The sequence below is a fragment of the Gossypium raimondii genome, chromosome 6 (assembly GCF_025698545.1).
Source record: "Gossypium raimondii isolate GPD5lz chromosome 6, ASM2569854v1, whole genome shotgun sequence".
NCBI lineage: Eukaryota > Viridiplantae > Streptophyta > Magnoliopsida > Malvales > Malvaceae > Gossypium > Gossypium raimondii.
In genome coordinates, this window is record NC_068570.1 from 1,374,921 (window position 1) to 1,388,673 (window position 13,753).

Consider the following 13,753-nt stretch of genomic DNA (forward strand, 5'->3'; position numbering starts at 1 on the left):
ATTAATAATTTAATAACCTTAACTGTAATTTATTAACAACCATCATATATTTGAATTACGATATATTGAAAAAATCAAGTTGTTTAAGGAATATTCGAGGAAATAGTGACATATCGATCTTTAATACTATGATAGTGTTGGGAAAGTTGACATTTTTTGGGTTTTAAGCATCCGATTTGAGTTTTATCGCGTGGAATTAAATGTTGGAGTTGCCATTTTAGAACGGCTTTACTTAAATTCTACTTCTAACTCGAATATGACTAGTCTTAGATAGTAAAATAAAGGGATAAATTTCAAAATTATATATAAACTTTAATTTAATGTACATATACATAAACTTTAATTTGGTGTAATTATACACGTAAAACCCTAATTGTGGTTCAAATGTATACTTGAAATTTTAATTTTGATTTAATCATGCACATTCAAAGAAATAAATATATCAATTTATTTTTATATTGGATAAATATAATTATTCATGTATGTAATATATAAACATAAAATGATGTTATATCAATAATTGTATTAATAATTCACAAGAATCGATCAAAGTTAATGTATACAATTGCACATTAAACTATAATTCATGTATAGTTTTGGGATTTATCCTAAAACAAATTAAGGAACTTGTGATTATACCAAAAAGATATATATACTGGAAATTATGTTATGTGTAGGTTTTCCGTTAGATTATTCTAAGTTTGAGTCCCACCATGTATGGGTTTGTTTGAATTTATTTTGGTTTCCAATCCATCGTACGTAGTTGTATTGGGTCTCTTCGAATTCTAGCTAACCGAGCATGTATTAAATGTGATTTGTATTATACTTATCCATGTAATCATACTTTTAAACTCTTCGAAATAAATAAATAAATAATGCAAACCTAGTGAAAATGTGATATTGGTAGTGAAGTGTACCAAGAAATATGGGTATACCGAATGATATACTAACATGCATACATAGAAAGAATAGAAATCTAAAATAAAAGTAGTTGTTAACGCAATTCGGACTTAATCACGCTTGTAGGGCCTTGCCTAGAGAAGAATTTCACTAGGCTAAATCTCACATTTCCTACTAAACTCTTCCCCACTCACTTTTTAGGTTGAAGGAAAAAAAAAAGGCAAAAACACCTCTCCAATCCCTCTCAATTTCGATATTGAGCAAGTTGATCCATCTAAAAAAATTTCGAAGATGAGCAATTAAAGACAATTAGTCTCAAAGTTAATATTTTCTGCCAATTGTACGTAATCTTGATTGGTATAATAACAAATTCAACTCTCAAATTTTAGACTTTCTATCAATGTGGTTCTGATTTAACAAATTTAACATGCAACATGTGTGAATGTTGAGGCTAAATTTGTTTATTTTTTTTAGATTCAATCAAATTGACAAAAACATGTAAACATTAAGGACTAAATTAGTTATTATAGCAATCAAAAGTATGTACAACTAACAAAAGACATTAACGTCGTACTCACTTATAATATTAAAAAGAATTAAATTACTCTGCTTTTTAAAAAAAGCCCAATTTATTCGATTTTAAAAATATTGAGAAACAAATTGAATTATGCACCCTAAGCATCACACAATCCCATTGCAATACCATCTATTTATAGACCATTATAGTGTTTTCTATAAGAAATGGATAATTGTGGGATAATGCATGATTTAGTTTAGGATATTGCTACCAACATATATCAACATCTATTCACTTATTTGATTTGGGTTGGAAGTGTTTTGGGTTTTGAGTAATATTGATTTTGGGTTATTTGGTTTTAATGTCTCTGAGTCATTTCAGGTTCGAATAATTTTAAGTTATGATTAATTTTAGTTTAAATCATTTTAGATTATTTGTTTGGGTTAGTTCGAGTTTAGATTATTTTGTGTTTATATCATTTTAATTTAGATTGTTCCAGGTTTGGGTCAATTTTAAGTTTGAAATGAATTTAAGCTGAATGGAATTTTTAGAATCAAATCAAGTTAAACCAGGTTTGGATTCGATTTGATCAGAATGACCCGAATTTATTATTATTTTATATATACAAATAAAAAACCTCCATTGGTACCCTGATTACTGGGCTCAAATAAGCCCATCAATTTGATTTTTGGGCCATTTTAGGTCCACTATCTATTGCTTAAATTGGACCGGACCTGGATCGACATAACAAGCCGTACTATATATATTAGCCTTTACAGCCCATAAGGATTTACAGAGAGCTGCAAACCGAAAGGGACAGAAAAAAATCAGAGAAATTCTCACTTGTCTTGCTACCAAAGAAAAGTTCCCAAAAACTCCGATCGACGATGTCCGGTATGGAACGATTGCACAGGATGTTCGCCGGCGCTGGTGGTGCGTTGGGTCACCCGCCGCCGGATTCGCCGACTCTCGATTCGTCGGAGCAGGTCTACATCTCCTCTTTGGCCCTCCTCAAAATGCTCAAGCACGGTACCCCTCTCTCTCTCCCGGTGTGTGTATATGTGTGTGTGTATTTATATATACATATTTCCTATTCTCTTCTGCTGATTTTACTTGCTTAAGTGATTAGGGTTTCTCCGCATTATATTTTTGTTGAGAAAATTGATAGAAACAATCGATGGGCTTATACTGTTTTGCTTTTTGCGTTTTAGTGTTTACTTTATTGAATAAAAACTTCGATTTTCTGATCTGCCTTTCATTTACTTGCTTATGAGACATGTGAGCTGTTTCAATTTCGATTTTAGGAATAATTTAGACTTTTAAATCCTGACCTAAACGTGAAAGCCTAAATCTAAACCCGACCTGGTGTTATTTGACTATAAAAAATGAACAACCCGAACCAGAATTAACCTTATACGGAAGTGATCTGAACTCGAAACTGATCCGAACAATTTAAAACTTGAATTAACTCGATCCAGATTGACTCTACCTAAAATCAATTTGACCTGTCCAATTGTTAGGTCTAGGATAACCTATACCTGATGGTTGTTGTGATTCTGTTTCTGAGTTTTGCTTGATGTGAAAATTTTATAGGAAGAGCTGGAGTTCCCATGGAAGTTATGGGTTTGATGTTGGGAGAGTTTGTCGATGAGTACACCGTACGTGTTGTGGATGTCTTTGCAATGCCACAGAGTGGTACTGGTGTCAGTGTTGAAGCTGTGGATCATGTTTTCCAAACAAATATGCTTGATATGCTCAAACAAACTGGAAGGTATTAACTACTCTTGAGTTTATTTCATATTAGCTTATAATTGTTGCTGGAAATAACTCGAGCTTTGAAGAAATAATACTTTTTTAACAAGATTTGATGGTTTTGTACTCCTTGATTACCTGTTTCTCTCAATTGAGCTGATCCTTTTGCTTGGTCTTGCAGACCAGAGATGGTGGTGGGTTGGTACCATTCACATCCTGGATTTGGCTGCTGGCTTTCTGGTGTTGACATAAACACACAGCAGGTTGTGTTCAAACTTTTTTGCATAGTGCTGCATTAGACACATGCTAGGACACTTACTATTTTACTGTTGCTTAGAAGATTTTCTTGTCAGATCATGAGCTTTTTTTATCTTCCATCAGTGTTGGCATTGATGCAGCCTATTGATCATTTCATTCTTTTCTTAGAAAGAAACAAAAAATTCAACTTATCTAGCTCTTATATTCAGTTTCATGATATTATTTGTCTTATAGGGTTCTTTTTCCTCTACGTTTCAATTCTTTCTTTTCTGTAGGTAGGGGGTGGGGTGGTTCGAGGGCATGGGTATTGCTTTGATAACACTGTCCTTAATTGATACCTTTAAGGCAATCATTTTGGACGCTGCATTGTATTGATTGTGATTCATAGTTTTGTAAACTCTCCAATCTCTCCTGCCCCGTTCCTTCTCTCTTTTTCCACCTTTCCTGGTTTTGAAGCTTTGATCATTGGGAAGACATCAAAAACGTGTCAAAGTCTTTCATGCTCAGGATTTAACATCTTTTATTGCTTGCAGAGTTTTGAAGCTTTGAACCAAAGGGCTGTAGCAGTGGTGGTGGACCCAATTCAGAGTGTTAAAGGGAAAGTGGTGATCGATGCATTCCGCTTGATCAACCCACAAACCATGATGCTTGGCCAAGAACCACGTCAGACAACATCTAATCTCGGGCATCTTAATAAGCCATCTATTCAAGTGAGTGCCAAATGAATACGTCTTACTGTTTTAGTGTATCTTCTTTTACTTGTGAAATCTCATTCATCTCACCATTTTCATTTGTCAGGCATTAATACATGGGCTAAACAGACATTACTACTCCATAGCCATTAACTACCGGAAGAATGAACTCGAGGAAAAGATGCTGTTGAATCTTCACAAGAAGAAGTGGACAGATGGACTGACACTTAGACGTTTCGATACTCATTCCAAAACTAATGAGCAGACTGTTCAGGTGATTGAATAGACTTTATCATCCAAGCTATGCTGTTGTATGTATATGTGTATATATGTTGATGTCCCCCATGGAAGCGAGGTATCTTCCATAAAGTTATGATGTTTTGTTGGTTTATTTTGATATGTGCAGGAAATGCTGAATTTAGCTATAAAATACAATAAGGCAGTGCAGGAGGAAGATGAATTACCTCCTGAGAAGCTGGCGATCGCAAATGTCGGCCGACAAGATGCCAAGAAGCACTTAGAGGAACATGTCTCGAACTTGATGTCGTCAAACATAGTTCAGACATTGGGAACTATGCTCGACACGGTGGTGTTCTAAAACTCTTTTAGCACCTGTATACTCTTTTTTCATATTCAGGAACTATCATAGCTTGTTGGTCAAAAACTGCCATTGTATTGTGAAATTTGAAAGGGACTATCATGTTGTCTCATTAATCTCTCTGTTATCCCCTCTGATGTGTAAGTGGGATTGTGAAGATGTTTAACTTTTGTTACTTGCCTTCTGATAGTTTTCTGAGATTCTTCATATTGCAGTTATTGCTCAAGTTTTTTAAAACCAGACCAGTGGCTCAGCTCAATCAGTCGGATTAGGTTTAATTAAATAAATTATTAAAAATTTATAATAAAAAATGAAAAATATTAACTACAGTTTTTTAGTCTGGTTTAACTAGTTTCAAATGGTTCACTCAAAAAGTCAGTTTAAAGCCAGTTCATGATTTTTGGTTTAATTGATTTGATTGTCCAGTCCAATTTGATTTCAATAGTGGTTCTGCATGTTTTTGGGTTACATTCGTGATCTGGAGAAATTCAAATATAATTAGGTTATTATCAAGCTTTGCTCAAGTGAACGGAGTTTTGAGTATCATTAAATGGTTATTAAGACTATGTTTTGGTACAGAAATCCTCATTGAACTATTCGTTTTCATATAAGTTAGTGAGTTGTTAAGGTCTTCCATTTTAAAGTCCAGCTAATGAGCTGCTAGTGATGATTTAACGATTTGTATGATAGATCAATACTCATCGATAATATAAAAATACACATTAGATTTAAATTGATCTGATGGTCATTATTAAAAATCGGAGAAGAAAGTTGTCTGGATTTTGATCCGTGTTCGATTGATGTAGTTTGCATATGGTGCGAATAAAAATGGCATTAAGTTGTAATTTTAACAGATCAATGAATTAAATGAAAATTTTGAATAGTTTGTGTAATTATTTTGTAAGTTTTTAAAATTAGATGATGAATGACTTGACCCTTTCTAAATACTGTTAATTAAGAAGAGACTAAAGCCCAGCCCAAAATTGTTAAAAACATTGATTTGCCAAAGCTTCCCGTTTATTAAACAACGCTTTCGATACTCGGCTGACTCTGCTTTTCTCTGTACCGTCTCTCTGCCAATTTGATTAAAAACTAAAAAAATAAAAAGCTTCAAAAAAAATGGAGAAGATGATGGCGTTGAGATCCGTTTATAGAGCAGCACGTTTCAGATCTTCCCGTTTTACCCCCATCGCCGTCACGGCCGCCGTCAACCACAATCGCCACTTGGTTTCCCGGAGTTTCTTCTCTATCTCATCGCCTATCGCCCCTAATCTGCCTAGAAACACCCCTTCTGGTACTTTTTTCTATTCTTTTGGATTCTTTTTTGATTACCCATTTCTCGTTTTTTTAAATTATATTGGAAATCGCTGAGTTTATCTTTCTCCTTTTTCTGATTATATTGGGAATCGCTGAGTTTATCGACTTAGATTTAGTGTTTTAGTAATAATATAGCTCGTGGCTGACTTTTTCTTCTTGGGATTTCAAATTTGTAGCTATTTTTTTACGTCTGCGAGATTTGAACTTGTTGAGGGATTCTAACTGTTCGGGGAGAAGTCTGTGAAGTATCATTTGCCGAGGGCCTACCGACTCCTTAAGTCTATATTTGGTTTTATTTCTGGGTTTTATCTCCCGACTCTACTGAGAGTCCGAGTGAGTTCAGAGGCTGATTGTGCCAAGAACCTGAGGAGGAGGGCCCACGAACCTCTTAACAGGTCCGGTATTAGACCTTGGATGTCTATGTTCAGTTTTATTGTTGGGTTTTGTCTCCCGAGTCTATTGAAAGTTCAAGTGGGTTCACAGACTTAGTTTGCCAAGAGAGCGGGAGCACTTTCACTTATCAAGTAAATCTCAACATTTGCTCTTGGTAGGACTTGCAAATGTTGAGTTTTCTTGCTAGGTGGAGCTGGGAACCGCCACCACGGCAGGCTCTCAGCACAACCATTCTGTGAACGCACTCAGGCTCTCAGCGGATTTGGGAGACAAAACCCAGGGATAAAACCGAACATATACATTCTGAGCCCAATGCTGGACCTGTTGAGGTGTCTGTCGTTCCTCAATGGATGACATTTCACAGACTTTTTCCGGAGCAATTCTAAATCCTGTCAACAGAACTATACTCCTTGAAGGTTGGATTTTTAACCTCTTTAGAATCCCCTTAAGGTTGTGAGTGTTTTCTGCTAATTTATGGGTTTTTGATGTGTACTTGTGTGTATGATATTAGGACGCAGCTACTTTAATGAAACTATATTTTGTACCTGCTTACAATTAAGGGCTGGTATTTGATACACTATATATATGAAAGTGAACTAAATGCTGTTACCTTGATAAAGGCGTTGAAATTAAATTTAGACATAGACAGTGTATAGATTTGTAAATAGAGTGCATTAAATGTATACGAACTTCTAGTGGATTGTGTAGCATGTTGTAACTTGTAATAATACCAACTTGAATCAAGTTCCAACACATTTTTATTCACGAGTGAAAATATGCAGGTGGGAGGTCGTCCTTTGCGTTGAGATCGGGAAGCATGCGCTATTTTAGTGAAGATGCAGCTCATTTGCCTGACATAAACGACACTGAGATTCTGAATGTTTTCAAGGACTTAATGGCTGCAAGTTGGGATGAGCTTCCCTATTCGGTTGTACAAGATGCAAAGAAAGCCTTATCGAAAAATACTGATGACAAAGCCGGTCAGGAAGCTTTGAGAAATGTTTTCCGTGCCGCTGAAGCTGTTGAAGAGTTTGGTGGTATTCTAATCACCATGAAAATGGAACTCGATGACAGCATCGGAGTGAGCGGAGAGGTATTACTATAATATATAAAGACCTCGTTTTTCCCTTTTCTTTTCTTTCTATTGCCGATTGTTGGCATTTGATGAATCGAATCCTTTATTTCGTAGAATGTAAAACCTTTATCAAGCGAGTTTGCTGCTGCACTTAAGACAGTGTTCCAACGATACGCGACTTACTTGGATGCATTCGGTCCTAACGAAACCTACTTGCGAAAGAAGGTAGAGAATGAGTTGGGATCAAAGATGATCTACCTAAAGATGAGATGTAGTGGCCTAGGTTCTGAGTGGGGAAAGGTAATAAACTTATTTACAGCATATCTATGAATTCGGTTACGACTGCATGATCAGCGTTTATTCATGCACTTCTTATCATTTTTCATGTAGTTCATGTATTAATATGAAACAAGAGAATTATGACTTAGGTTAAAGTGCCAAAATGCCTCAGATTATATATACTATTTGCAACATTTCTATGAATTCAGTCACGACTTCATGATCTACCTCGACCATGTTTTAACACGGTTTATTCATTCACTTCACATCATTTTCACGTAGTTCGTGTTTTAATACGAAACAAGAGAATTACAATTTAGGTTAAGATGCCTCAGCTTGTACATGCTAATTGCTATTTGTTCTTCTGTGACCATGGTTAACATCTTAAATGTCCGGTATTCCAGAACACCAAGCTGAACCCCGGGCTAAACTTTAACCTGTTTTCCAATCCATCTTCATCCGCCGAGACTTATATGCATTCACCCGTTGTTTTCCTTTGCTGCCTTTTTTATATTTGACAATGTCACTGGTCACGGAAACAGTTTAACGCAAACTTTAGGTGTATGAATCATGCAATTACGAAAAATGTAATTCGGTCTAATATTTTTTTCGGTTGCTTTCGATGCAGATTACCGTTCTTGGTACCTCGGGACTCTCTGGATCTTATGTGGAACAAAGAGCTTAGCACTAAATTGTTGAGACATTTCATGTGAACTCTTTTTTTTGTTCTGTTTTAGATCATGTTTATGAATAGTAGGAGACAAGTTGGTGTTGTTCTCCTAGAAAACCTTGGAGTTTGCTTGGAAAGCTAAATAAAAAGGCTTATGTTGTCAACAAAACAATAAATCAAAGTGTAAAATCATGTTTCTGAAAATTTTTTTATGGGAAAATTTTGCATGGAAAATTTTATGGGAAAATTTTTCTCCAGCTTGAGGGTTGTTGGGTTTAGGTCAACTTTAGGTATGATATTAACACATTTATACTTACTTGAACTCAATTTAATCTAAAATATAAGTTTAAAATTTTGCTCAAATTTCATATTTGTAACTAATTAACTCATTTATTTTGGCCATGCATATATGACTTTTATTTTTCTAAAAATTATATTATTTATATTTTATTTTTTCATTTATTGAATTTTCATATGTAAGCAATTTTATTTAATGTTTACTTCATAGTATTATAAATTACTAATGATTTATTTATTTTATTATAAATTATATAATATAGTATATTATAAATTTAGAAAACAAATTGAGTTAGTTTGAATTCAAGTTTGAATGTTTGAGCTTAGATTTAACTTATGTTTTAAACAGGTTTAATTTTTTATTTAAACAAATTTTTAGATCTAATATTTTGACTTCAACTATCTCGAATTTGAGTAAATCTTCGAGTTTAAGTGATAATTCTATCCTCAAATAGGTCTACTATTGACCTTATCTTACCCCATATATTTGCAAATGAGGCTTAATAATATTTCTTATTAGGATATAAATACTCAAGTATAAATGTAATAGGGCAATTCTTCAAATATATAAAATATTCATATTAAATGTATATTCGGCTTTTATTGTCAAAATGAAAGAAAAAAGAAATTGAAACAAAAGTGACTAATATATCATCTGTCTTTGTACTTTATTTTAGTATCATAATTTTTCTCAGTCCAATTGTTGACACTAAAGACATTGATGGATGTCAATGATTGGACTAAAATTCTTTATAGATAAAAAGATTTTTTGAAGTAAAAGAATTATATCAAAGTATAGAAACTTGCAACATATTTAAATATATGGAGTCTTGGCTAATCTAGTCCCTTTACGCCAAGACCAAGATTCCGAGGGTGATTTAGGCAAAGGTGGTAGCAACACAACTTTCCTACATAACCCAAATGGCCACCCTTCACAATGACAAAACTCCCTAATGATCGATCGCCTTCGAAAATCTTCTGAATCAAACTTCCAAATCTCTGGGAAATCAACATTCTTTAAACTCGAACAACGTGAGAAATTTGATTTAGCCGACATAAACGCTTCCCTACTAACACCACTCGAACACAATGAGAAACAACTCCCTACTGAAAAGAATTCATCATCTTCATTATCGTTGTCTCTTCTTTTAAAATGATTCGAGCTTATGTAAATCTCTCCCGTCGATGGAGATAACACCCACGAAAAGCTTCCCGTCATTGAACTCGTCTTTCTGTTCATCTTTTCCATCGCTCGAGTCCGGATTTCCGAAACAACTACCTATAAACAACATATCACAAACAAAGAAAGAAACGAATCGAAACAAAATGAACATTCGTACGTATAGAAAGAGTGGGAAATTGTTGATACCTCGGACTCATCATCGATGTCACTCGTTGAGTGTTCGTCGTCATCGTGACCCGAACTCGAAAACCGACCATTGAAACTATGGCAATGGGAAAATGCTTCCTTTAAAAGTGTAGCTATGAATTTGCATCTCTTAGAATGATGAGAGTGCTCTTCTTGGTAAAAGACACTCATGTTTGGAAATGCCAAATTGATTTCTAAGTTACTGACTTTATATCATACATATTCTTATATAACAATGATTATTATAAGACTTTTATGGTGAAATTATAGTTTTGGTCCCTCTATTATGTTGATTTTGAGATTTAATTTCTATACTTTAGTTCGACATGATTCTTAGTTTAAATGGTTAACACGATCAACTATTCCAGTTAAATATAAAAGCACTGATTGTTATAGACATATGGTGGTCAAATTATGGTTTTTATCCTCTATTATGCTTCAATTTAGGAGTTAATCATTGTGTTTTAATATGATATAATTTGATCCTTTACTTTTATAATATCATTAGGACTTCCAGTTAAAACACCGATGTAAATTTAAAAAAAACACTTCTAACAAACAAAAAGGATCCATGTCTTCATTCAGAACCTGAAAATCTATAACCCCAATTGTTATAAGAATATCATTTAATTGACTAGTGACTGCTTGAATAGACTCGATTAATCCAGTATTTTTCTTTTATAAAAGTCAATATGATTTTTATAAAGCTCTTCTTCATACCGAAATTTAATCGGAAATAGTATAGAATATTAAGTATTTGGACTAACTAATAACATTGTAAGAACAAAGGTACCAAATTAAGGTATAAGAAGATCATAAAAGAAGTATACGGGCTAAATTCCAAAAACGAGCATAGTTGAAAGATCAAAATTAGAATTTAACCAACTTGGTATAGCTCCTTTATTTGTTTTGATGTTTGTGTTGATAATGGCTTTACAGCTTACTGAAAATAGTGGGATTCTATATCCTTTGGGGTAAAGACTAAGTTAAATTAAAACACACAAAAAAAAAGGGAGGCTAAAGACTTATCAACAAATAAATTGGGATTAAATAAATAAATAAATTCCCTATTGAGACCCTTCAAAGTGAATTTATAAATTTGTTTTCACCTTTTCCATAAAATAGTTTCCTTTGGAGTTACTTACAAGTAATTTCCTGAAGCTGAAGTCACGGTGAAAACTGAGACTCGGTACCAAACGATGACGGATTGTATTGGGACAATAAGGATTCTATCTTTTTTTTCAAGTAATTCGTATATTATTAACCTTAAATTTTATTATCGAACCAAGCTCGAATACAAAAATTGGTAAACGAGTTTAATTGAGCTGGAATAGCTCGATTATATCTTGAGTCAAGCTCAAGTTTAAATATAGATGTTTGATTGAGTTCAAGCCAAGTTTCGAGTTTCAAGTTGAGCTCGAGCTTGATAGTATCCGAGCTCAGCTCGTCTCGATTACACCCTTACAAATTATTCAAGTTTGACTCGAAAGAAAACTTGAATATGATTTGATCATTTATCGAGCCAAGTTTGAGTTATTGCGCAAGCTAAAGCTCGAGTACCTTAATACTTTGACCAATTGGTAAATCTAGTCTAGCTTTTTTTATAGTATGTTTTTTAAAAGTTTTGTATAGAAAACGAGTTTGAACTCGAACTCAGGTGTAAATCATGTAAACAAGGTTAATCGAGCTGAGCTTTAGCTTTTATAATAGTGTATTCGATTAAACTCTAAGAAAGTTTTCAAATAGTAAATTTCAAGTCAAGTTTTAAACTGTTCAAGTTGGCTCGTATAATAGTATACCATTGGGTCATTGTCAAGTCGAACTCGAGCTAACATACAAGTCGAGTTTGAATAACTTAAATATTCAATTTGAGCAATTCACGAGCTTAACATACCTTTTGTATTTATAATATATTTATATTAAATTACTAATTTAGTCTTGATATAATTCAAAAATATACCCTAAACATAAAATTTATATATGAAACGAGTTTGAACATGAGCTTAAAAGTACAAATCATGTGAACTAGTTTAATCAAGCCAAGTTTTTTATTGGTATATAAAACTTGTTATATGCAATTTTTTCTTTTAACCCCAAATTCTTGCACTCCTTGAAAATTTGAAATTTAGTCATTCTGCTTTTATTTTTAGAAAACTACTCTTTATAATTTTTAAATATTAAAATTCAAGTCCAATTATTAACCCAACTTCCAACTTTAAAATTTATGACTTTTTGAAATTCTTAATGGCACCTCTTTCGAGGAACTGGTCTTTCATGCCTGCAAGGATAAAGATAAACATTGAACTAATAATCGGAATATCCAAATGGTATCCATACATGATCAGACTTAAACCAGAATATATCATACGTTGATTACTTAATATCTAAGCTATCAAATCTTTCAACCAAGAACCAATAGTTTCCATTGATCCATCTCCTTCAAGTATCAACTTCCCTCGAACACATAACAAAACTCTAAAGTTGAGTTCTTTTAGAACGAGTCGGGTAAAAATACCATAAAGGCCCTAGTATTAGGAGTCAATTTGAATTTTACCCCTTTACTCAAAAACAGTTGAATTAGTCTTTATACGTTAGATCAAAAAGTAAATCAATTCTTCTGTTAAAAATTTTCATCCATTTTTATGGTTAAAAACTGGCATTCCTGACAAAATAACTAAACAGTACACATAACGTGCCACATATACCTTATACTGACATACATGGATCGGACTGATTTACTCTTTGATCTAACATGCAAGGATTAATTTGTCCCCTTTTTGAGTAAAGGGAGCATAATGAAATCTGATTCCTAATACAAGGGCCTCCATGATACTTTTACCCGAACCGGGGTATAGACAACCAGCAAATCAGGTAAAATATTTGCATGCATGCTTGGCAATTATTGTATGAAAAAAACAGAAGAACAAACAACTAGAGCAACTGTTTTGGTGCAAATAAACATACATGCTTCATGTTCCTAACACTCATTATTTACCCTAAGAAATTCAACCCTAAACCGTAAAACTATACTTCTAGAAGGGAAAATGTGATATCATCAATTAAACCATATCATGAAATATGATAGGACAGTCCAACTAATAGCATTTGCATTTGTCAGAAAAGAAGAAAAAGTGATCTCCAACCTCAGACAAACTTCATGAATGGAAAAAGGCAAAAGCAACAAATAATGACAAGCTTTTTTGTCTGGTTTCCCACCTAATTTTAGAACCAAACAGAAAAAACTAGAACATGAATGAATTGTACACAATGTTCAAATGTTAGAATTCGATATACTCGATGATTTAGTATGCAATCCCTAATAAACCTCGAAACAGTCTTTTGTATGGTATTGACGCAATGTATAGTTTACAGTTCTTTGACTCGATCATACGATGAGGCCATCTAACTTCACCGAGAATATTGTAAAAGTAACCACCTTGGATGACAGAAGTTGTATTGAAAAAGTTCAACTCGACCGCCAGTATCCAAATCCCGAATAAACCTCGAGGCGGTCTTTTGAATGGTATTGACACAATGTATGGTTTACAGTTTTTTGACTCGAAGAAACAATGAGGCTATCTAACTTCACCGAGAATATGGTAAAAGAAACCACCTTGGACGACAGAAAGTCGTATC

General features: G+C 33.7%; 3 protein-coding genes across 3 annotated transcripts; 2 read left to right on the forward strand and 1 right to left on the reverse strand.

The window, feature by feature from the left end:
• Positions 1–2,202: 2,202 nt before the first annotated feature.
• On the forward strand, positions 2,203–4,924 carry LOC105772501 (26S proteasome non-ATPase regulatory subunit 14 homolog). Its single transcript, XM_012593778.2, has 6 exons — positions 2,203–2,446; positions 3,011–3,188; positions 3,351–3,432; positions 3,961–4,137; positions 4,226–4,393; positions 4,526–4,924. The coding sequence occupies exons 1-6, from the start codon at positions 2,305–2,307 to the stop codon at positions 4,715–4,717; spliced, it is 939 nt and encodes a 312-aa protein (XP_012449232.1). The 5' UTR covers positions 2,203–2,304; the 3' UTR covers positions 4,718–4,924.
• An 811-nt stretch (positions 4,925–5,735) lies between these two features.
• Positions 5,736–8,698, forward strand: LOC105772502 (succinate dehydrogenase subunit 5, mitochondrial). Its single transcript, XM_012593779.2, has 4 exons — positions 5,736–6,011; positions 7,210–7,520; positions 7,617–7,802; positions 8,410–8,698. The coding sequence occupies exons 1-4, from the start codon at positions 5,837–5,839 to the stop codon at positions 8,464–8,466; spliced, it is 729 nt and encodes a 242-aa protein (XP_012449233.1). The 5' UTR covers positions 5,736–5,836; the 3' UTR covers positions 8,467–8,698.
• Positions 8,699–9,317: 619 nt separating this feature from the next.
• Positions 9,318–10,307, reverse strand: LOC105772503 (uncharacterized). Its single transcript, XM_012593780.2, has 2 exons — positions 10,118–10,307; positions 9,318–10,027 (listed from the first exon to the last, which is right to left on the reverse strand). The coding sequence occupies exons 1-2, from the start codon at positions 10,286–10,288 to the stop codon at positions 9,563–9,565; spliced, it is 636 nt and encodes a 211-aa protein (XP_012449234.1). The 5' UTR covers positions 10,289–10,307; the 3' UTR covers positions 9,318–9,562.
• Positions 10,308–13,753: the final 3,446 nt, after the last annotated feature.

Bases quoted from the DNA above. Each gene is read 5' to 3' on its own strand.
- LOC105772501 (XM_012593778.2), top strand. From the start codon at position 2,305: ATGTCCGGTATGGAACGATTGCACAGGATGTTCGCCGGCGCTGGTGGT. The intron at 3,189-3,350 runs GTATTAACTACT...TTGGTCTTGCAG, and splicing joins ATGCTCAAACAAACTGGAAG to ACCAGAGATGGTGGTGGGTT. The intron at 4,138-4,225 runs GTGAGTGCCAAA...TTCATTTGTCAG, and splicing joins TTAATAAGCCATCTATTCAA to GCATTAATACATGGGCTAAA.
- LOC105772503 (XM_012593780.2), bottom strand. From the start codon at position 10,288: ATGAGTGTCTTTTACCAAGAAGAGCACTCTCATCATTCTAAGAGATGC. The intron at 10,028-10,117 runs GTATCAACAATT...TGTTGTTTATAG, and splicing joins ACATCGATGATGAGTCCGAG to GTAGTTGTTTCGGAAATCCG.
- LOC105772502 (XM_012593779.2), top strand. From the start codon at position 5,837: ATGGAGAAGATGATGGCGTTGAGATCCGTTTATAGAGCAGCACGTTTC. The intron at 6,012-7,209 runs GTACTTTTTTCT...GAAAATATGCAG, and splicing joins GCCTAGAAACACCCCTTCTG to GTGGGAGGTCGTCCTTTGCG. The intron at 7,521-7,616 runs GTATTACTATAA...TTTATTTCGTAG, and splicing joins GCATCGGAGTGAGCGGAGAG to AATGTAAAACCTTTATCAAG.